Source organism: Anolis carolinensis, chromosome 4 (assembly GCF_035594765.1).
Source record: "Anolis carolinensis isolate JA03-04 chromosome 4, rAnoCar3.1.pri, whole genome shotgun sequence".
Taxonomy (NCBI): domain Eukaryota; kingdom Metazoa; phylum Chordata; class Lepidosauria; order Squamata; family Dactyloidae; genus Anolis; species Anolis carolinensis.
In genome coordinates, this window is record NC_085844.1 from 166550832 (window position 1) to 166572376 (window position 21545).

The window sequence follows — 21545 nt, forward strand, 5'->3', positions numbered from 1 at the left end:
AGTGCTGTTCCTATGTTCCTTTAAAATAACAATAACAATAACAACAACAAATGTTGTATAGCATAGAAATCAGAGAATAGACTTAATGGGACAATTTCTTCTCTTGCTGCTCATATTGCAGTGTGTTTAAATGCAGATGTAGATAGAGCAAGCAAAAAGTTCTCTCTCCATCTATCAACTTTCCAAATCATGAATGCTTTGAGGATGAGGGAAAGCTGACAGAAAACAAATGTGACAATGGTCACTTTTCTCCTGTCGCAAATATACTTATCTCTGTCTCACCAGCCTTTCCTGTTTTAGGGAATGGCATCTCGGGGCCCATTCACACAGTCATATAATCCAAAATATCAAATCAGAAAATCCCACCATATCTGATTTGAACTGGGTTATCTGAGTCCACACTGCCATATGCTCCAGTTCAAAGCAGAAAATGTGGAATTTTATTCAGCTGTGTGCGAGGGGCCTGGATTTGCTAAATATGACCCACTCTGTCCCAGTTATTTTGACTTAGCTGGTGAATTATAACTTGGAATATCGAGCAAATTTCCGTTAATGTTTGATAAAAGGCTAGATTTCATAATGGAGGAAAGTAAGTAGCAGGTCTCTCAGGGCCCTTCCACACAGCCATATAACCCAGAATATCAAGACAGATAATCCACAATATCTGCTTTGACCTGGATTATCTGAGTCTATATAATCCAATTCAAATTGGATTTTATACATTTGTGTGGGAGGAGCCTCGGGCATCTATATAAGGACTGGGTTCTTTTAACGTGTTCATGACAATCTGGATGTGAAGATTGCTAGTGACAATAAATTATTTAGGGTGGTGAGAACACAATTGGATTTTAAAGAGCTCTGAAAAGACCTGCAAACTGGGAGAATGAGCAGTAAAATGGGAAATGGGAGCCACTGTAAGTGTAAAGGGATGTCTATTAGGGGGGAAAGTCTGCCATGGGGAGAATTGTGAACGGGAGGTTTCGGGGGACGAATATAGCCCTCAGAGACTGCATGTGGCCCATGGATTATCTCAGTGACTGATTAAATATAGTTATGCTTTGAATGTGTCCATTAAGGTCAACAGTCCATAAATTGATTATGACTAAATTATGTCATATCAATTTTAGTAGGTCTTGTTGCAAACACAGTGTAGTTGCTAAGCTCAGTATTTTGAAAGCAGAACAGAGTGCACTAACTCTATCAATTTGCCCTGAAGATAGAAAATACAGGCACATAAGGAAGTGTGTTTCTTTCCTTCCTTCCCTTATTTCTTTCTAAACATACCTGCCCACGCCACTAGCAGTGACATCATTTATCTTGTTGATCAGGTGTGAAACCTGGATGTGATTCTTGTTCACTCCAGTTCATTCACCAGGTCATATTACTTTAATCTTTACAAAAATATATTTTAAAACAAATTTTAAAAATAATTTGCATAGAAACTGATATTACTTGTTTTTTATTCAAAAGTATTGTTCCAGTAGATACATCAAAAATCCAGTGATAATTTAATTGAAATGAAAAGCTTTAGAGAGTGCTACAGAAAAATAAAGTTTTTATATTAGATTGTAAAACTAGAAGCCTGTTTTTAAGTTGCAGCTTAGCTCTCAAGAACTATGTTAGAAAATTGCTCTTTTTTCATACAATAATGCAAGCTTCCCATTGTCCAAGGTGACTGAAAAAACCCCTGATAACCTATATTTTATAGTAAATAGTCAGTTTAGGATGAAATCCTGGATTAACTCGACATAGACAGTAGCAGAGTAATAAGGTTCATTTCAGATTAGCAAAGCATCCAGAGATAACACACAGAATATGCTGAATTTACTGGTTCAGACTTGAAACCGTTGCGTAATAGTCAAACCTTCAGCCTAGATATGTGATAGTACTATGGCTTGTATACGCTTGCGTTCTGTTCATTTTAATGAAACTGAAAATAATCAGATCACAGGGTTCCAATTTTAAGTAGGTCAGGGTGTAATCTCACTTGAAGTGCTGTACAGATAAGTACAAATTTTGTTAAGCAGATCAGTGTGCTCTTGAAAAAGGAAGAAACTTTCAGGGTCTTGTGAGGTCTTTAGTAAAGAAAATTTAATTAAAAAGAGTGTTTGGGCACTTACTGATAGCTTACTGAATATCCTCATTGAATGACTGTATCCATCTGTTTATTGCAAATGGATCGGTGGCCATGGGAGAAAGAGGGTGTCTGCCAATGATAAAGACACTTTTTTTAAAGAGAATAGTTGGGGTTAAAGAGTTTCTTAAACTAGTTTCAGTTTGTCTGTTGTATGTGTACAGTTCCTTGAGCAGCACTGTGAAGGTAGTACTTGTAAGCAGTAATTGGGACTGGCCATTGTGGCACAGATAAGGATTCACAGATCTTTTGTCCTTCATCCATAAAGGAGGCTGAATCTTTACTCCTCTCAGCTGACATTATGGGCAGGATAGGAAGTAGACTTGGCCTCAAAGGAAAGGCTCTCTTGGTACTGGGCTGAATCAAAATTCTTATGAATATTTGCTCTTGAAGGAAATATGTATAAGAAAACATCTTTTCTTGCAGTTTCTCTTACTAGATTTGAAAATTTCAGAAGTTTTGTTGCTTTCTGTAACAAGAGTTTTCTCTTGTTTCCTTCTCATCTATGCTAAGCATTGTTAGCATGGATGAGCAGATAGCTAAAATAGATCAACCTTTTTAACTAGCCACGGGAGAAGCAAAATAAATGACAAACAACAAAATACAGGAAAATAATTTGTAGAATTGTAACATTCTTGGTGTTTCTGAGGCCAAGGAGAAGAAGGTTTTTTGGAGTAAGGGGAGTGGAAATCTTTAGAAAAATTTAGGAGTACCATAAATGCTATAGTACAGTCAAATCTCTGTGTTCACAGATTCTGTATTTACAGATTTCGTCATCTGTAGGTTTAATTTTTTTAAGATATCTAAAAATCAAACCTCAAATTTGCCTTTTATATAAGGAATACTATTTTACTATGCTGCTGTATATAATGGGACTTGAACATCCATGGATTTTGCTATAATAGTAAATAATAATAAACTTAAATAATCCCATCCCCTCTCCCCAAAGGGACTCGAGGCGGCTCACAACACAAAAAAGTATACATAATATCAAACCAAAAGCTGTAAATCAAAAACAAAACACAATAAATTAAGGGATAAAACAATAAACGTAGTTAAACATAGCTACCTATAGAAGATCCTGAAACCAAATCGCAGCAGACACTGAGGGCCAATGAACATTTGAGCCTTTTACAAATTGAAAGTCATTTTATTATTTTAGGGGTATCAAATGTGTTATATATAATTTGATTTGTCCAATACATGTCATATCTGAATATGAAAAATAGGCAGTAATTTTACATGGAACTTTTTAGAATATTTTGTTAATAATGGAGGTATGAGATTTCGAATTGTAAAGGACATGTAGTCAATGTAATCATACTAAAAGAAAACATTGCATAAGCTGTTTTTTCCCATTCCCCCATCCCCCCTTATCTTCCTGTTTTTTTCTGGTGCTTCACATCTCTAGGAATTACTCCTGCTAGAGATAAGAGATTGGTTAGCTCTTGATGTGGAAGATTATATACCCATTAAGGGAGACAATGTAAAGTAAAGAACTGAAGCAAATGTAGTTATGAAAAATGGGAGGTTTGGTGTGTTTTCCTTTTTTCTTCCTTTCATCATTAATATTGATTATGAAACTAGATACAATAAGTAAATCCAGTTATTAGTTTGAACTAGAGTATGCCATTGAACTCCTTAATTTGCACTGATTTATTGAATTGGCTTTAGTTAGTACTAACAATTGAATTTAGCCTATTAATTTTAATATACCTCTCATTACCAGCTGCTGAGGAGCAAAGTAGGCATATGGTGTTGTGTTCATGTGGATTGCTGTGTGTTCACGTATTTGTGAGTTTCTTGCAGGCCATTAGTTAACTATTGTGGGAACAGAATAAACTGATTCAGATGCCTTAGAGTGATTCACAACAGCTTTTATTGTGTAATTGGTTAACTATTATGGGAACAGGATTCAACAATATACAGCATTCAAATGCCACTATAGCTCATCTTGTATATTTCTTGATCACATACCATATTTTTAAAAACTCTAAAATGTTTTATATAAAACAGCTTTAAAATCTTGCTTTTTATATTAAATTCCTGAGTATGTAATTAAATTTTAAAGACATTTTATAATGGGAAAAGGGACACAGTCTATATAATAAGAAAAATTAACAGTGGGTACAGATTATTTGCAGAATATCTTCTTTCAGATGTGAATTCCCTCTACATTTATGATAGCTCTTGACATATTGGGCTTAATAATATTTTAGTCTTACTTAGATTACTGAAACAAGTATCAGTTTTGATTTCAATAAGCAGAAACATGTTGAGCTTCCTTAGGATTCAATGTGTGTCTACACGTTCAAGTCACCTGTTGACTTATGATCATCCCATGAATTTCATAGGATATCTTATACAAGAAATACTCGGAGGTAGTTTTGCCAATCCTTCTAAAATATAACATAAAGCATCTGGAGTAGGTGATCTCCCACTCAAGGACTAACCAAAGCTGACCTTCCTTAGCTTCCTAGATCAGATAGGATCTAGTGCCTTTAAGGTATGTAGACATCTGAGTATTCAGACTGCTAAATTGGAAAATCCCAAGAATAGTTTTGGTTGTACATTTTTTTCATTACAATTTTATCTCAGATGTAAACAGAGTCCTCAGCTAGACTGTGTTAATGTGCTGCTTAATTGAGAAGAATAAGATTATTTTACTATATTATAATTGTCCATCTGTCAGTGGCATTTTGCAGCAGAAGATTTTGGTAATCTTATTTGGAAAATAATTACATTTTCTTATTTTGTTATAGAATGTGCCCACTTGCTTTTGGCTCACAATGCTCCTGTGAAAGTGAAAAATGCTCAGGGATGGAGTCCTCTCGCAGAAGCCATCAGCTATGGAGATAGACAAATGAGTAAGAAAAGAAACTGTCACTGTGTTTAGCATAAATGTACAAGAAAGCCGTTTAACATTTAAAATCAGATGTGTATTGCAAATCCTGACTGACATGTAGACTGTAAGCATTTTCTCTTAAGATCTTTTCTGGTGGTTTTATAGATGAATTTAAAATAATTTGAAATTGCTTTAAATGTTTGTTCTTAGGATAAGCTACGGTGATTATGACTAATTGTTCACAAATCTTCCTTACTTCAGTAGCATCAACATTAATATATAAGAATGAGGAGGGATTAAGAAAGAAGTATCCGCATTAACTATTAATATGTTAAGAATTATATGACACATTGATTAACTAAAAGTAAACCAAGCATTTGTTAAAATTCAGATTTAAGAATTCACAAAATCACATAATTGTAGAAGTAGGGATGATCCCACAGTTCAGCTCCTCCAACCCTCTACCAATGCAAAAATCCATAGCTATGGATATAATCCATGGCTTACAGTATGTTTATTTAGTTACAGCACTGCTAAGGAAACTGAAACAACAGTCTAGGGAAAGCGTTGAAGAAAAGCGACCTCGATTATTAAAAGCCCTGAAGGAGGTAAGTTTGTCAGGATTTTGTCTTCTCTCATTTGAGAAAATGGGGATAATTAGCCTCCTAATTATTTCAGAGTAACTGTAGTTGGAGGTTTGTTACTTGGAGAAACTGCTGTTTTAGTTTCAGCTCTTTCCATCAGACTTACCCAACCATTCAGTGAGTTCCACATTTCCTTCCCTCTCCCTTAGAATAATCAGTTCATATCACCATGATAGTAAGGTGGTCTTAGAGGAAACTTGGCAACATGATATCACCTGTAGTTCTGTGTTGCATATTGTTGTAGAACAGTGGTTCCCAACCGTTTTTGACCAGGGTCCACTTTGATCAGGGACCACTCCCCAACATTAGTACCAAAAGAGTTATGAATCAGTTTTTGGTCAACTTCAGATTCAGTTTGATTATTTGGGGTGCTGATTCAGAAAATTGCATTGAATAGACCATATCAGCTCTAGTTTCTGATACAGAACATATGCCATCTGCTCACCCACAGAAAACCATATTTCTTAATCCACAGCTGATGTGGTCTATCCAATGCAATGGTCATCTCTGCAGAAAGAAGCATAAATAAAATAAATAGGAAGGAGGTTTGCGAACTGGATTTTCGTTCTCGCAGCCCACTGTTGGGCCACGGCCCACAGGTTGAGAACTACTGCTGTAGAATGTGAAGTAATAACAACATAGGATTTTCTTTTCTGTCTCTTCTATAATACTTTTCTTGCCTCTGCTGCTTTGACATATCTTTTATTATGGAATTTTTCCCACAATGAATGATCCTTTGCATTTGCATGGCAATACATATTCAGCCTTGGAAAAGTATTCATCCCTTTAGATTTTTTTCCCCACATTTTGCTGTTATAGTCTGAAAATGATATTGGTTTAATAGGCACTGTTACTATTTGTTGTACACAAGATATTCAACACTGTGTAGGTACAAGGTAGTTGTATTTTAAATGAAAACAGGACACACATTAATTGCAGAACTGTTCATCCCTTGATTTGGTAAAAGCACAATTGGCAGCAATCATAGCTTTGCGTCTTCTTGGATAATTTTCTATGAACTTTGAACATTTGGATATTGCCATTTTTGTCCATTTGTTTTGACAATTTTTCCTCATTCTTTTTGGCATTGTCAGGAAGGGAAGAAGAAAACTTCAGTGTGACATTGGATTTAGTGTACCAGCAATATTTCATCCAGATTTCAAAACAACCTAAAATTAATTTTTTCATACATACCCTCATTAAACTGTACAAATGTAGCTTTTTCCCTTCAGTCTAGACAAGTGTTCCCTCTTTTATAAGTAAAAGCTGGTCCTGACTGTGGACACTCCCATTATCCCACATCTTTATTCAGATTATTCAGTTTTGCCTTTAACTCAGAAGTAGGAATTCTATAGCCCTCCCAGTATTGTTGAACTGCAACACACAGCATTCCTTGTTAGGGCTGCTGGCATTTCCAGTCCAGCAACATTTGAAGAATTGTAAGATTGCTGTCTCTGCTTAAGGTGTAACTTAAACAAGTGTTGGTGACCAGGAGTTTGACATTTATGGATGTATGACATTCTTTACATGTGCATACTGTTTGAGAGAAAGGCTACATAGGCTGTTGGAACAAAGACAGTATCCCTACTGTGCCAGCCTCATTTATTTCTGTGGCAGATGCACAGGAGTTCAAACCTCTTCCTATGTCTGCAGCATAGAAAGCAAACATTCTGGCTAAGAAAGAGATAACGATGCTTCTGCTGTCAATTTGTGCCAATAATTTTCTTTGTTTCTAATTCAAGGAAGAACTTAGTTGTTGAAATACAGAAACAGAAGAAAAGTGAGCTTGCAGAGGAGGGCACAGATCATAGCTTCTCTTCTTTGCCACCATAAAGGAAAGAGGATTCATTCCTCCACAACAATCATAGATGTGGCCCTTCTTCCTTTGGAAAATGGATTTTAAAGAAAGCAAAAGTAGTAATCATTTTTATGTTAACACGTAAAAGATTTTTTTTTCTTTCGTTTTCAGCTAGGTGACTTTTATCTTGAACTTCACTGGGATTTTCAAAGTTGGGGTAAGTTTTTTATAAAGGCTAAAGTTTCCAAAAGCCCTTTCCAACCCCGAAGGGGACTCAAGGTGGCTTTACACATAGGCAACTATTTGGTGCCTTAAAACAATTTATAATTAAAATAAACATTTTTAAATTGAATTTAAAACACATTAAAACATTTAAATTTTATTTCATAGAAGCATTTGTGCATATGAATGCAAAGATGATCCCCTCCTTGCAAATACTGGCAGAATAGAAATTAATATATGATGTCTTAGGTAGTAGTAATCACCAACATTTGCCAATTCATATTTTAGCACCAAAATAAGATTGCACTTGGAGCTAGTCCGGGTCTAATTAATCAGAAAACCCACATTTGTGGTGATACCTTTGTCCTGATGTAAATTATTTTTCCTGTTAAAATGTTAATAGTGGCTAAAATTTCGTCTACCAAGTTCCATCTTATCTACAGTTTTGAAATCTATTTTAAGTCATAGTTGAAATCATTTAAATATTTAAGATAAATATGGTTTAAATCAAACCTCATTAACCTGTGGCCATCCAAGTATTTGGACCTCCAACTCCCAGAAGCTCAGGCAGTTTGTTCGATGGTCCAAAACTCCAGGGGAGGGCCACAGGTTGAAGAGGCCTGGTTTAAATAGTTAAAACTAACTATGGTTAATATGCATTTGAATCAAAATACTTCTTCCATGTTGAAAAGGCAAAGGAAAAGGATTTATGTGGGTGGGGAAGGAGCATACAAGCCTGAGGGAGTTCCCAGTCACTTCAAGGATTGATTGCCAAATATACTGTACATTAAACCTGTGTTGTAATAAGAATAACATAATTATTCTTTTATGTAACATGAGAGATAGCATTTTAATGTTATCTTTGTAGAGCATAAAGTTCATCTAAAATAAAAATGATTAGCAAAGGGTGCTATTCTACAACAGAGAAGAAAGGGAATGCCGTAACCTTGTTCCTCAAGCTACTTTGCTAGTTTAAAGCTGTTTCAGCTCTAAAACTGGTTGCTAGTTAAGAATGGCACATGTGCATTTAAATAATTAAGACATTTTCAGTTAGTCTGTCTTGAAAGCCAAATAATCTTGGAGTGTACACTTAGCGCCCTGTTAGTATAAATGTAAAATGTTTCCGGTATCATGATCTCATGGTCTTGAAACTATGACTAACACAGGAGTCCACAAACTGAGGTCCATGGGTCGGATGCGACCAGATCCTTTATCCGGGATCCTTTATCCAGGATCCTTTACCTTCCCCCCGCTCTATACTTTAGAATTAGAGTTGCCCTGAAACTATCAAGTCTAAAGTATAGGCACACGACAACAATCCTAATAAACTTGACTATCTTATCAGTCAAAAGTAGGCCACACTTCCCATTGAACTACTAAAACGTTTATTTTGGTTAAATTTGCTCTTCATTTTAAATATTGTATTGTTCTTGCATGTTTTTTGCACTACAAATAAAACTTGCGCAGTATGCATAGGAATTCATTTATGTTTTTTTCAAACTATAGTCCTCTTCCCCCCCCCCCCCCCAACAGTCTAGGGAACTATGAACTGGTGCTGTGCTTAAAATATTTGAGGACCCCTGCTCTAACAGATATACATCCTCTGTTGTTATGGATGAATTGATGTGACATACATTTTAACAGCATCTCATATTTGTTCAATACAGTGCCTTTACTTTCCCGAATCCTGCCTTCCGATGCATGTAAAATATACAAACAAGGTATAAATATCAGGTAAGAATAGTTTTCACTTTTGGTTATGTTAAAACCAATATTGCCAAAATAACTCTAACATTATAAAATTAATATTTCATTTTCCTGTGATCTAACCACCTCTGGGCACTTTTCACAGCCTGATAATTTCATGTTCTGTTGGGATAAAAAAGGAAGATGAGAGTTTATGAATGGATTGGGAAGAGCCATCTACAGAACACTTAAAGGGTTTTTTGTGCTGTATATTTTTACATTTTACAGTTCTCTAAAATGAACATATAAACCTCATTCTGAATATTTGAACAATACTTCAGGCAGGCACTCATCTGTATAAATCTGTATGACTGCAAGGAAAAATTGGTATGGTTAAGCATACACATGTATTTGTATGCACATGTGTATTTGTGGACACACTTACATAGAAGTATATACTGAAGCATGCTTACAGACTTCATTACTTGAAAATTTCAGTATGTTCTAATTTATTACAAAAATGATGTGGGAGATGATTACAGGAGAGAGATTAATGTTGTGGATCGTAACTTGCCTTATATGGCCCAAGAACCCATCTCCTAGGCACTTCATCACCACCTTTTCCTTCCTGTAGCAAACACACAGCTCCCAACCAAACTTCTCAACAGCCTTCTTCATCTTTTCATAGTATCTCAACTTTTTCTCATCAATTTGTCTTATATCTGTCTTCCCCTTCCTTATTTCACTCTACTTCAACTAATCCTGTCTTCTCGATCTTATGCTTAAACAGCCATGCCTCACTTCCTTGGCCTGGCCTACCTTCATAGCTTTCCAAGGGGTCCAATTGGCTGGCTCTTCATGAGTCTTATTTATGTGATACTGTTTTCATAGCTGTAGTGCCACAAGAGGGTTGCATTGAGCATCTTCTCAAGGGCTTTAGCAGGTGTGGTCTCTGAATGTTGACATCACCACTTAGAACAAGTTTTTAATCAGGAACAACTAAAAGTAGGTATTATTATTATTAATATCTTGCTTTATCCCCCCAAAGGGGACTCAAAGCAGCTTTACATAAAAGCTTTCGCATAGCAATTTATACAAATATACGAACATTAAAGCAGGATTAAATATAAACGGTATGAAAAATTCCCAGTTAAAAACTATTTAAATAAATTCAAAGTTAAAAACTACAGCACCCCCTGAATTGATCTTAAACAACTTCATCTTTAAAAACCTGCCTAAATAAAAATGTTTTAGCCTGCCACCGGAAGGACAGCAGAGAGGGAACCGTTCCAGCTTCCCTGAGCAGGGAGTTCCAGAGTCAAGGGGCAGCCACCGAGAAAGTCCTCTCTCTTGTTCCCACCAACAGAGCTTGAGATGGAGGTGGGACAGAGAGAAGGGCCTCTCCTGAAGATCTCAGGGCCTGGGCAAGTTTGTAGAAGGGGATGCAGTCAGCCAAATAGTCTGGACCAGAACTGTTTAGGGCTTTAACCAGCACTTTGAATTGTGCCCGGTAACAAACTGGCAGCCAATGGAGCTGCTGCAATGGGGTTGTCCGCTCCCTGTAGTCAGCCCCAGTGAGCAACCTGGCTGCAGCTCTTTGTACCAGCTGAAGTTTCAGTGCACCCTTAAGAGGCAGCCCCATGTAGAGCACATTACAGTAATCCAGATGGGATGTGACTAAGACATGTACCACCATGACCAGATATGGCTTCTCAAGGAATGGGCACAGTTAGCACACAAGTTTTAATTGTGCAAGGGCCTTCCCAGCCACCGCCTGTACCTGGACCTCCAAGTTCAATGCTGAGTCCAGGAGAACCCCCAAACTGTGAACCTGTGTCTTCAGGGGGAGTGTAACCCCATCCAGCACAGGTTTAATCCCTATTCCCTGGTCTACCTTCCCACTGACCAGGAATACCTTTGTCTTGTCTGGATTATGTTTCAATGTGTTTGCCCTCATCCAGTCCATTACTGATGACAGACACTGGTTTAGGGTCAGAACAGCTTCCTTGACATTGGGTGGAAAGGAGTAGTAGAGCTGGGTGTCATCCGCATATAGGTGGCACCATACTTCAAAACTCCAGATAATCTCTCCCGGTGGTTTCATGTATATGTTAAACAGCATGGAAAACAAAATGGAACCCTGATGAACCACACAGGTCAACGGCTGGGGTTTTGAATAGGAGTCCCCCAGCAACACCTTCTGGGTACGGCCGTCCAGGAAGGACTGGAGCCACTGTAAGACAGTGCCTCCCAGTCCCATCCCAGTGAGATTTTCTGTTGAATTTAAAATAAAGGTGTTGCTTTTTCTGGTTTCTATCATGAAGTCTTCAAACTTTGAATACAGGTGCTCTTTGTAATGTAAGAAGAACTCTGGAATACTCATAACTCAAATGTTTCCACAGGCTTGACACAACACTTATAGATTTTACTGACATGAAGTGCCAACGAGGGGACTTGAGCTTCATTTTCAATGGTGATGCTGCACCCTCTGAATCCTTTGTAGTTTTAGACAATGAACAAAAAGTTTACCAACGAATACATCATGAGGTAAGCCACAGTATGGGCGATAACTGTATAAGAAACTGGATATTTTCATATTTTGGTTTTGACCTCAAATCTAATACTTAGGCCTTATGTACACTGATCATTTAATGCAGTTTGAAACAGGTCTGGTAGAATGTGGTTTTGCTGTGCAGATGATTACATATGAAATTCTGAAAGCTGTTTGAGGCCTTGGATGGTGGTTACAGAAATCACAGAGCACTCATGCACATTAAGGGCTTTTTTGCATGCTTTTGAGGGAATTTGTTGTCTAGCTGTCACTGCTTGAACCTAGCTTCGAACTATATTAAATGGCCAGTGTAGATGGGGCCTTAGTGTTCAAAAGTGTACAAGATGCTTATGTGTGAAATGGCCTCCTAGAAGAGAACTACTTGATAATATCCCCATTAATAAACTTGAAATTCCATATAACAATCTTCCTTTTCCAGCAGGCATTCTGTCCCTTGACTTTTACCTGCACCTTTGGTTTTACTGTTTATGTTTAACATCTTGTGTTTTAGAAAGTTAGAAGGCTGCAAGAGGGAAGTTTGCTCAATTCATTTTCAAAGATTCTGCTGCATGTGTATAACTCAGTGAGAAATTTAAATTGAAGTGCATACATTTGTATTAATTATATGGTATCAGTATAGAGGGTGATGTACCCCCATTATTGTAATAAATTCCTACGGTACTCATATGATTATTAAAGAACTTTTAATTATCTGGGGAGAAGAACACTTCTGTTTGAAAGTTTAAACACAGAATGGGGTATTTTCTCTCAAAGGAATCTGAAATGGAAACAGAGGAAGAAGTTGACATTTTGATGAGCAGTGATATTTATTCAGCAACGTTATCAACCAAATCAATTACCTTCACACGTGCCCAGACAGGATGGCTTTTCAGAGAAGATAAAACAGTAAGATAATCTGTATCTGAGACAAGGATGGGAAACACATTGGATTAGGGGCTAGATTCTCATGGAAGCTCTCTTGGGTGGCGTATGAAAGGAAGCATAACCATGCTATTAATATTGTGGGCTTTGTTTACACATTTGGGGAAAATTATATACAAAATAATGTCCATGTTAGAGTTTGTTTATCTCATTTGTCCCAATGGTGAAGACACAGGGTGGGTTGAATCACTGTGGAGTTGACACTATCTCCCAAAGGCTGGCTGTAAACACACTCTTGTAGTTATTGCTGTATTTATTCCATTCTAAGATTAACTTCTCTAAAAATGGGCTGCATCTTAGGCTGAGATCACATTAGCATTGTAGAACGGAGGCATTTGTCTCCCTATCACCCAGTTTGCTTCTGCAGAATTCTGAGAAATGTAGTTTAAGGAAACCAGGAGTTTTCTTAACTGGGAATTCCAAAGACTCAATATTATACTACATTTCCCAGAATTCTGTAGAAGCAAACTGGGTAATTGGAAGATAAAAACCTCCATTCTATAACACTAATGTGATCTTGTGCTTAGAATCATAGATGCATCTTGTGCATTTTTGTTGGTGATGGTACTGAAATTAGGGAACGTCTTACAAACAATAGAGTTTTACAGTTGAAGAAATATCCGTTCTCATGTATTCATCCACATCCCTTCATGTGAAGAAGGGGATGGGGAAGCAAAATTCTTAGTTTAGTACTCTTGGAGTATCCTTGCTTTTGTCTCCAGTTTCTGACTAGAATTAATTCAGACTATCATTACTGAAAGAGGGTGAAGAACTCTGGTTAAGCATATGGTAGACTACTTTATTTGCAAGCTAGATGATAGACCTGTGGGATGGCGGTTCCTGTGACTTGATATAAGATGCCCTTTTTGTCTTGTGCTTCATAATGATGGCAGTAGGGGAAAAACAATAATTAGTTTGCTGTTTTTGCAGTTGTTGTGTGGACTGAGAGACAATAGAATGTTGAAAGGATTGTAGGAGAAAGACGGCAAAACCTGAAAAAATAGGAAATTGGAGATACAATAGATAGTGGGAATGTAGACAATAATGGTAAAGTATTTGTCTAGTGGCATTGTTCTTTTTTTGAAACACTATGTCTTATGCACTTTTCTATTTGCAGGAAAGGGTAGGAAACTTTTTGGCAGACTTCTACCTAGTTAATGGGCTTGTGTTAGAATCAAGGAAAAGACGAGAACATCTAAGCGAAGAAGACATCCTTCGAAATAAGGCTATCATGGAAAGTTTGAGTAAAGGTGGAAACCTGATGGAACAAAACTTTGAGGTATTGTTAATTTCTGTTAGGCATTCCCAATCTTTTGATGTTGCCAGGAAATCCATTTGTATGAATTATCTATCACAGTTCCTTAAACAATGGTTAAAATATGAAATAATACATATCTGTGTCAGATTTAACCATAGTTAGTGCTAAATATTGCCAGAGGTAGGTTTTTTGCGTTTCCATGTTTTTACTTATATGCTCATTTCTAAGTTCTAGAAAGTTAGCTCTTTGAGAATTTTGAGGGCAGAATTCATTCAGGTTCATACTGTTTGAATTTTAAATTTTTCAAATGGGATGTAATGATCATCCATTATAGTTCCTTTCAGATGGTTCCAATTTTTTCCTCCTCAGATTGACAAATGAGCTCCACCTTTGAGGAAAATACTTGAACTATGCTGATAGTCTATGAAATATTACTTCCATTTACAAAGAATACAATGTGTTTTGTTTAACAGCCTGCCAGGAGGCAGTCCCTTACACCTCCTCCACCTAACACGATTACGTGGGAAGAGTACATATCTGCAGAAAATGGAAAGTGAGTATTAATACATATTATGATAAGGTTATTTTCAAAATACGTAGAAGCAAACGTTATCAGAACCAAAAATGTTCTGCTCTTCTAAATATCAAAGATCAAATTCCACCTTATTTTTCTAAATGTGTTTCTACATAGAATGTTGCTATATGTGGCAATTTGTTTTATTTTACCACCTTGATTAGAACAGCATCAAAGCAACCACTGAAGCAAGAATAGCTTTTCCGTTCAATTTATGCGAAGTAATCACATAGTTTCTGCTTTGGACTGCACTTGATATGTGTAAAACTGCACAGTTGTGAAATGTAATAATGTGTGAGACAGCCACATTTCTTGTATTAGATTTTGCCCGTGGCTAACTCCACAGTTCTTTTTCTGATGCATCTAGTCTAGCAAAGAGCATGTAAAATGTTTTTCCTATATTTAAGAGCATTGAGATTCGCTAAAATCTAATGTGTTTGAACACAGATATGTCTGCTTCTAATTTTGCTCGCAGACTTAAATCTACGTGGGCTTGGCTGTAGGTTGTTGATTTTTTTCCCTGTTTTTGGCTTGTTCATTCAGTGAAATAAAATTAAGCATGGACCTAGCTTTCACATCAAATCCCCTGTCCAGATATGATTCTTCATTTTGCAACTATTTTGGTAGTTTGAGAAGTATGAAAAGAGCAACTTTTTATTCTCTTTACTGAACAGCAGTTGTCAGGACTTACAGGAAATAACTGAGTAACCATTATATGCAGTATGATGAGGAGCTATGGATAAAAGAGATGTAGCTAAAGAAGGAATATGCTTTTCCAATAAGGCATGTTAAGAATACGTAATCCCCTCTCTGGAATTGTCTACTATGAATAATAGAAGCAAGTTTATGTTTTGTGGAGAGCAGTGGTTTCTAAACTTTTGTCCTATAGGTGTTTTGTACTTCAGCTCCCACAATTCCTAACAGCTGGTAAACGGGCTGGGATTTTTGGAAGTTGAAGTCAAAAATACCTGGAAGACTAAAGGTTGGGAACCACTGGTGTAGAGGATCCTAGGATTGAACTATGACAGTTTCTCTTTTAACTTGCAATCCTCATCTTATGTTTGTTTGAACTCTGTGTGTCAAATAGATTACGTATTGCTTGATATCTCAAGATCAAAGGTTCACGTCTCATTTCAGCAAAAGTGTATAGTAAAACTTTCAGAAAGGGTTGACGAAAATAATTTCAGACACAGGCAGTCCCCAAGTTACAAACAAGATGGGTTCTGTAGGTTTGTTCTTAAGTTGAATTTGGGTGTAAGTCGAAACAGGCACATTTTGTAAGTGTAACTCCAGCCAATATATATCTATTAGGGATGTGCGACCAACAAAAAAAATGTTTCAAATTTAATCACAAAATGGGCGGGGGGAGGATTAGTTTCTAAAATTAATTTACATTAATAAATAGTTAATATATTGTATACACATGTAATATTGATGATATTATAATGTAATGCAATATAATACTAATAATAATACAATATAATAATATTAATTATATATTATTTATTACATGTAATATTACTGGTAACATTACAGTATAGTGGTGTGGGGCAATATGCTGGTGCAGTAGAGTCTTACTTATCCAAGCTAAACGGGCCGGCAGAACCTTGGATAAGCAAATATCTTGGATAAGAAGGAATTAAGGAAAAACCTATTAAACATCAAATTAGTTATGATTTTACAAATTAAGCACCAAAACATCATGTTATACAACAAATTTGACAGAAAAAGTAGTTCAATACGCAGTAATGTTATGTTGTAATTACTATATTTACGAATTTAGCACGATATATTGAAAACATTGACTACAAAAATGGCTTGGATTATCCAAAACCTTGGATAAGCGAGTCTTGGATAAGTGAGACTCTACTGTATATAGTGCTAGTGTTATGCTGTGCTAGTGATATAATACACTGTATGTAAATATTATTTGTAAGCCGCTCTGAGTCCCCTTCGGGGTGAGAAGGGCGGGATATAAATATAGTAAATAAATAAATAAATGTTTCTGAAGTATCATAAGGAGTCTGTGTCATAACTTTTACGAAATAATTAAATTTTTGTTATTATTTTGTTAAGTAATTGTGCTAATGGGAAAACTTCCAGGGGTCCTTTCTCCTTAATTTTTAGATGTATCGGGATGTAACTTGATACAATTGTAGCACATATTTACCACTGTAAGCTCCCCAAGTTTCAGAACGTTTCACGTATCCACTAATTTTTGGTATTTTAAAAATGTTTTTACAGAAAAAAAAATACAAGAGCTATCTCCTTTAATTTCTCTACAATGACACAACATAATCAGAGCATCATTCCCCTCAAGATTAAAAAAGATTTGCATGTCTACTGATTTTGGGGGGAAATTTAAATTTTTGTCATTTTTTTTAAAAGCCACAACAGCTGTCCCCTTGAATTTTTGTATAAAAGTGGTTCTCAACCTGTGGGCCCCCAGGTGTTTTGGCCTACAACTCCCAGAAATCCCAGCCAGTTTACCAGATGTTAGGATTATTGGGAGTTGAAAGCCAAAACATCTGGGGACCCATGGGTTGAGAACCACTGCTGTAATAATGAGTAGCAAAACTGATATGGCTGGCTGGAGATGCTGGAGGCTGGCTGGTTCAAAGCAGCATCGCATATAGGGTCACCATGACCCAAAAGAGGTCAGTAGCGTTACCAAACAAGGGGAAAGTAGCAGATGAGGAAATCAGACATCAATAAATAAATCATAAATATAAATAATAAATAAATAAATAAATAATGGCCATTGGGTGGGTGCACCACTCAAAAGATTTAGCTAGCCCACCAAATAAGGAAAAAGTTGCACATTCATTCTCTCTCTCTCTCTCTCTCTCTCTCTCTCTCTCTCTCTCTCTCTCTCTCTCTCAGTCTCTACCCTCCCTCAGTCTCCCAGCTTGCCCTAGCACAATAGTGACAGGCAACGTGGCTCTCCTTAAAGAGGAATGACTTGAGCTCTGCTTCCGCATTCTCTCCCCCCCCCCTCCCCAGCTCGCACTTTGAAAATCGCGAAATAGATTTGACGTATGACACACATACGACTTTCTGCACACCTCTAATATCTATCTATCTTAGGACAGCATAGGGAAAGGTTAACACCCCTGTGGTATTTGTCCTGCTGTTTGTGCCCCAATTCAGAAGATTTCACCTCACTTTCTATCCCTGTGATAATTGGATTTTGCAAAATCAAACAAAACGACAAAATCGGGGAGCTTTATTCTGCTTTGTTTAATCCTCTGTGTTAAACTGATGGGTTGCTTTTTGAAATATTATTAGGGTTTGATTCTAAAAGGAGAATATAAATTTGTCTGAGCAGGTTTAGATCATCCTGGTAATTGATTCTTAACCACATGGAACTTTATATGGCCAGATTGGGTTTTTCAACTGTGTGTATGTTCTTTTCTTTATATTGTTCCTTTTCTACAGGTTCCAGTTTAGTTAATCTAATAGACATTGAGCAGCTTTCAGTTTTGCTTCTTGCCATCTGAACTCTTCCAGACTTTGCTAAACAATTTCTGTCAGCCTAGTTTCCTGTCTGGTAGAAGTGCGTCCCAGGGTTTTTGTTATTTGAGAATCTTCAGCCTTTACTTTTCAATTTTTACTTTTCTTACTTAGAGCACCACATTTGGGTAGAGAACTCGTCTGTAAAGAGAGCAAGAAAACATTTAAAGCCACAATAGCCATGAGCCAGGAATTTCCTCTGGGAATTGAATCGTAAGTCTAAACTGTCCGCTACAAATATTTTTGATAGGATATGAGGTAAATCTCACATATGTTGTTTTAAAAAAAGATTATTCCAGAAACTGAAATGCAATGTATTATTGCAGAATAAGAAAATAGTTATGTATTCTAATTCGTCTTTTGCCAAAATTAATGCCATTCTCAACTTTAGGATTTTCCCCATCCCATAGTAATTTATAAACTGAAGTTTTACTTCCATAATGAGCCAGTTTTTATAATCTGGTCAAAAATTAAGTTTTTTTCTGTTATTACCTATTGAAATGTTTCAGATAAAAAGACATCTCTCCTGTTATAAGTGACCAGTACCACTTTATTGTTTTGTATATTACATAAAAATAAAGAAACTGCTTTATTGTAAGTGATAACTGAAACAAATTGGTATATTCAAAGTTGAGTGTAACAACTGGAGGGGTCAGGTGGGCCAACCAGGAATTTCGTGCTAGGGTCCCTGTCCTCTGAGACTGATCTCTGGCCATTTGGGGGTTGTCTATATTGATGAAAAAACCCAACTCATCTCAAATTCACCTCTGGCTGTTTCTGTAATACATGGGAACTTCCAGTGATTATCCTGAGTTTTCTGATTATCCTGAGTTTAACTCAACTCTGCCCCCCTTAGGCAAAATTGAGAAATGCTCTTGAGTTTTCAGGAAAGGCTACTATATCCTGGGACTTTGCAGCCATCTAACAGCTGGAGCCCCCAGTGGTACAGTGGGTTAAACCGCTGAGCTGCTGAACTTACTGACCGAAAGGTTGGCGGTGCGAATCCAGGGAGCAGAGTGAGCTCCCGCTGTTAGCCCCAGCTTCCACCAACTTAGCAGTTCGAAAATGTGCAAATGTGAGTAGGTCAATAGGTACCACTCTGGCGGGAAGGTAATGGCGCTCCATGCTGGCCGCATGACGAGCACCAACCTCAGAGTCGCACACGACTACACTTAATGTCAGGAGAAAACCTTTACCTTTACTTAACAGCTGAATTGATTCTGTTTTGACCTGATTCTCTGTCCATATATGGATACTATGCCATCACTGTTTCCCTACCCTGATTATTTCAGAAGAAGGGGACAGCTTCTTCCCATGTTGCTGCTCCTTTCTAGCCATGGGACTCCCTTTGAAAGCTTGGCCATCAACAGATTTGTTTGTTTGTTTTTGAAAACTGTTTTGGGGAGCAAATCTGATGGCATGAATCAGTAGCCAGAAATCTTCATGCCCTTCTCTGTTTCTGATAGTACATTAATGGAGAGATCACAGAAAAATCGTAAAAACATCTAATTGTCACACTTGTGTTTTCTCCACTCCAGGTTATTGAATGTTTTAGAAGTAATTGCACCCTTCAAGCACTTTAACAAACTCCGGGAATTTGTGCAGATGAAACTTCCACCAGGCTTTCCTGTAAAGTTAGGTGAGCTATAAGTTCCAATTTAATTCATTAAAGTAACTCTCTTCCCTGACAAGGTGGCTTCTTAAATACTTCAGTCTTTGGAGTGACACTTTCTGGGGAATGGGTATGCCATTTCACAGTGGTGAAAGTAACTGAAAGTGACGTTATTTTGTTGTCTTGTGTGTATAGGCCAACAAGGTATAAAATGTGTGATTATGTAAACTCAATATTGGGGATAATATTTTCATCCCATTCCCTTGTTCCTTAGCTACAACTTGCACTATTCCTTTCCTTTCTTCTTGTTTACAGTTGGCCATGTTTTTACAACGGTTGACACTGTAGGTTATTGGATGCTGTTCTGAGTTCAAATTGTTGTTTTTACATACCAGTAGTTTTATTTTGTATTGTACTGTGTGTTTGTTTTATGCGTTGTTTTAAGCGCCTTGTGCCATATGTAAGTCTCCCTGAGTCCCTTTGGGGAGATGGAGGCGGGGTACGAAAATAAAGTTATTTATTATTATTATAAAGTTATTAAGAGGATATGATTGAGACTGTGGTGCAGAGATGATACTAGTGAAGCCATTCCCTTGTGCTGCAGCCCTCATGAAGACGCTACCCTTGAAGCTGCTGTTGCTGCAAGTGACAGCTTTCCCTCCCTGATGAAATGGTTTGGGTTAACTATTATAAAGAATTTGCTGCTGATAGGAAAAGATTATAACTTCTTTTGTGAGTTTTCTTTATAGCATGTTTCATGTGTCATCTTAACACAGAATTTCTGCTTTTTCTCATTCTCATTATTTTTGAAGTGTGTGACTCAATTGGCTTTTTTGGAGGTAAAAGTAACAGGAAGGATTTAAAAAGTACTCAGAAAATAGGCATTACAGACAATCCCCGGATTAAGAACAAGATAGGTTCTGTAAGTTTGTTCTTAAGTTGAATTTGTATGAAAGCTGAAAAGGTACATTTTTAGTGTAACTCCAACCAAAAGGTTTTGTTAGTTTTGGATAGCATAGGGAAGTGTTAATGCACACAGTGTGTGGAAATTTCAGATCCCCTCAACCTCTTTCAAACAATTCCTCTGTCTCCTGCTCAGATTTTCAAAATGTGACATTTCTAACTTTAACTTAAATCATAGCACTGTCATGAATAGTTATGGGATATGTTTTTTCCCAGATGCTAAATATGACTATAAGCATCATGTTAGTGTAGAAAATTATGACATTTCTAAATCTAAAAATGAACCTGAATAGGAATGCTACAAGAAAGGAAGTTTGCTGGAGCAAACTGCATTCATCCTGATAGGACTCAGCATGCCTGTGCTTATGTTGAACCTGTTTGCTCTTGCTTCATTTTCTGTCATTCTCTGGGAAGTCATTTCACCTCCGCTTTTGGATCCTGGTCATTCTTCTGTTCCCACAACCTATGTAACTGAATAGAAAAGTACCTACAAATTGGATATCCTGTACTGATTGCAGCCTCCATCCATAAAATATTAGTTCTTGCAATAAACAATACTTTGATATTACTTGGATTTTAATTTGTGCCTCCTAATCAGTTCCAGAATGGACTGATCCATATACCTGGAGGCAACTGGGGTTACCTAAGCCTTACAACACCGGTTAACATCTTCCTGTAGATGTAAAGTGAAAAATATATTGCCTAAAGCCCAGTGACATATTGCCTAAAACCCAGTTGAGAAACTGCAAGTTGCTTCTGGTGTGAGAGAATTTGTCCTCTGCAAGGATGAGGCCCAAGGGGAC

General features: G+C 37.0%; 2 protein-coding genes across 2 annotated transcripts in view; one reads left to right on the forward strand and one right to left on the reverse strand.

The window, feature by feature from the left end:
• lrrc7 (leucine rich repeat containing 7) overlaps nucleotides 1-21545 on the reverse strand; it is a 645519-nt gene that overhangs the window by 280848 nt on the left and 343126 nt on the right. The window lies entirely within an intron of this gene.
• Nucleotides 1-21545, forward strand: part of ankrd13c (ankyrin repeat domain 13C) — a 36158-nt gene that overhangs the window by 10248 nt on the left and 4365 nt on the right. Inside the window, exons 3-12 of the mRNA XM_062978166.1 lie at nucleotides 4897-5001; nucleotides 5502-5587; nucleotides 7593-7638; nucleotides 9311-9377; nucleotides 11732-11876; nucleotides 12655-12786; nucleotides 13940-14101; nucleotides 14554-14633; nucleotides 18282-18380; nucleotides 19706-19806. Of these exons, the coding sequence (XP_062834236.1) occupies nucleotides 4897-5001; nucleotides 5502-5587; nucleotides 7593-7638; nucleotides 9311-9377; nucleotides 11732-11876; nucleotides 12655-12786; nucleotides 13940-14101; nucleotides 14554-14633; nucleotides 18282-18380; nucleotides 19706-19806 (1023 nt within the window). The remainder of the gene's footprint in view (nucleotides 1-4896; nucleotides 5002-5501; nucleotides 5588-7592; nucleotides 7639-9310; nucleotides 9378-11731; nucleotides 11877-12654; nucleotides 12787-13939; nucleotides 14102-14553; nucleotides 14634-18281; nucleotides 18381-19705; nucleotides 19807-21545) is intronic.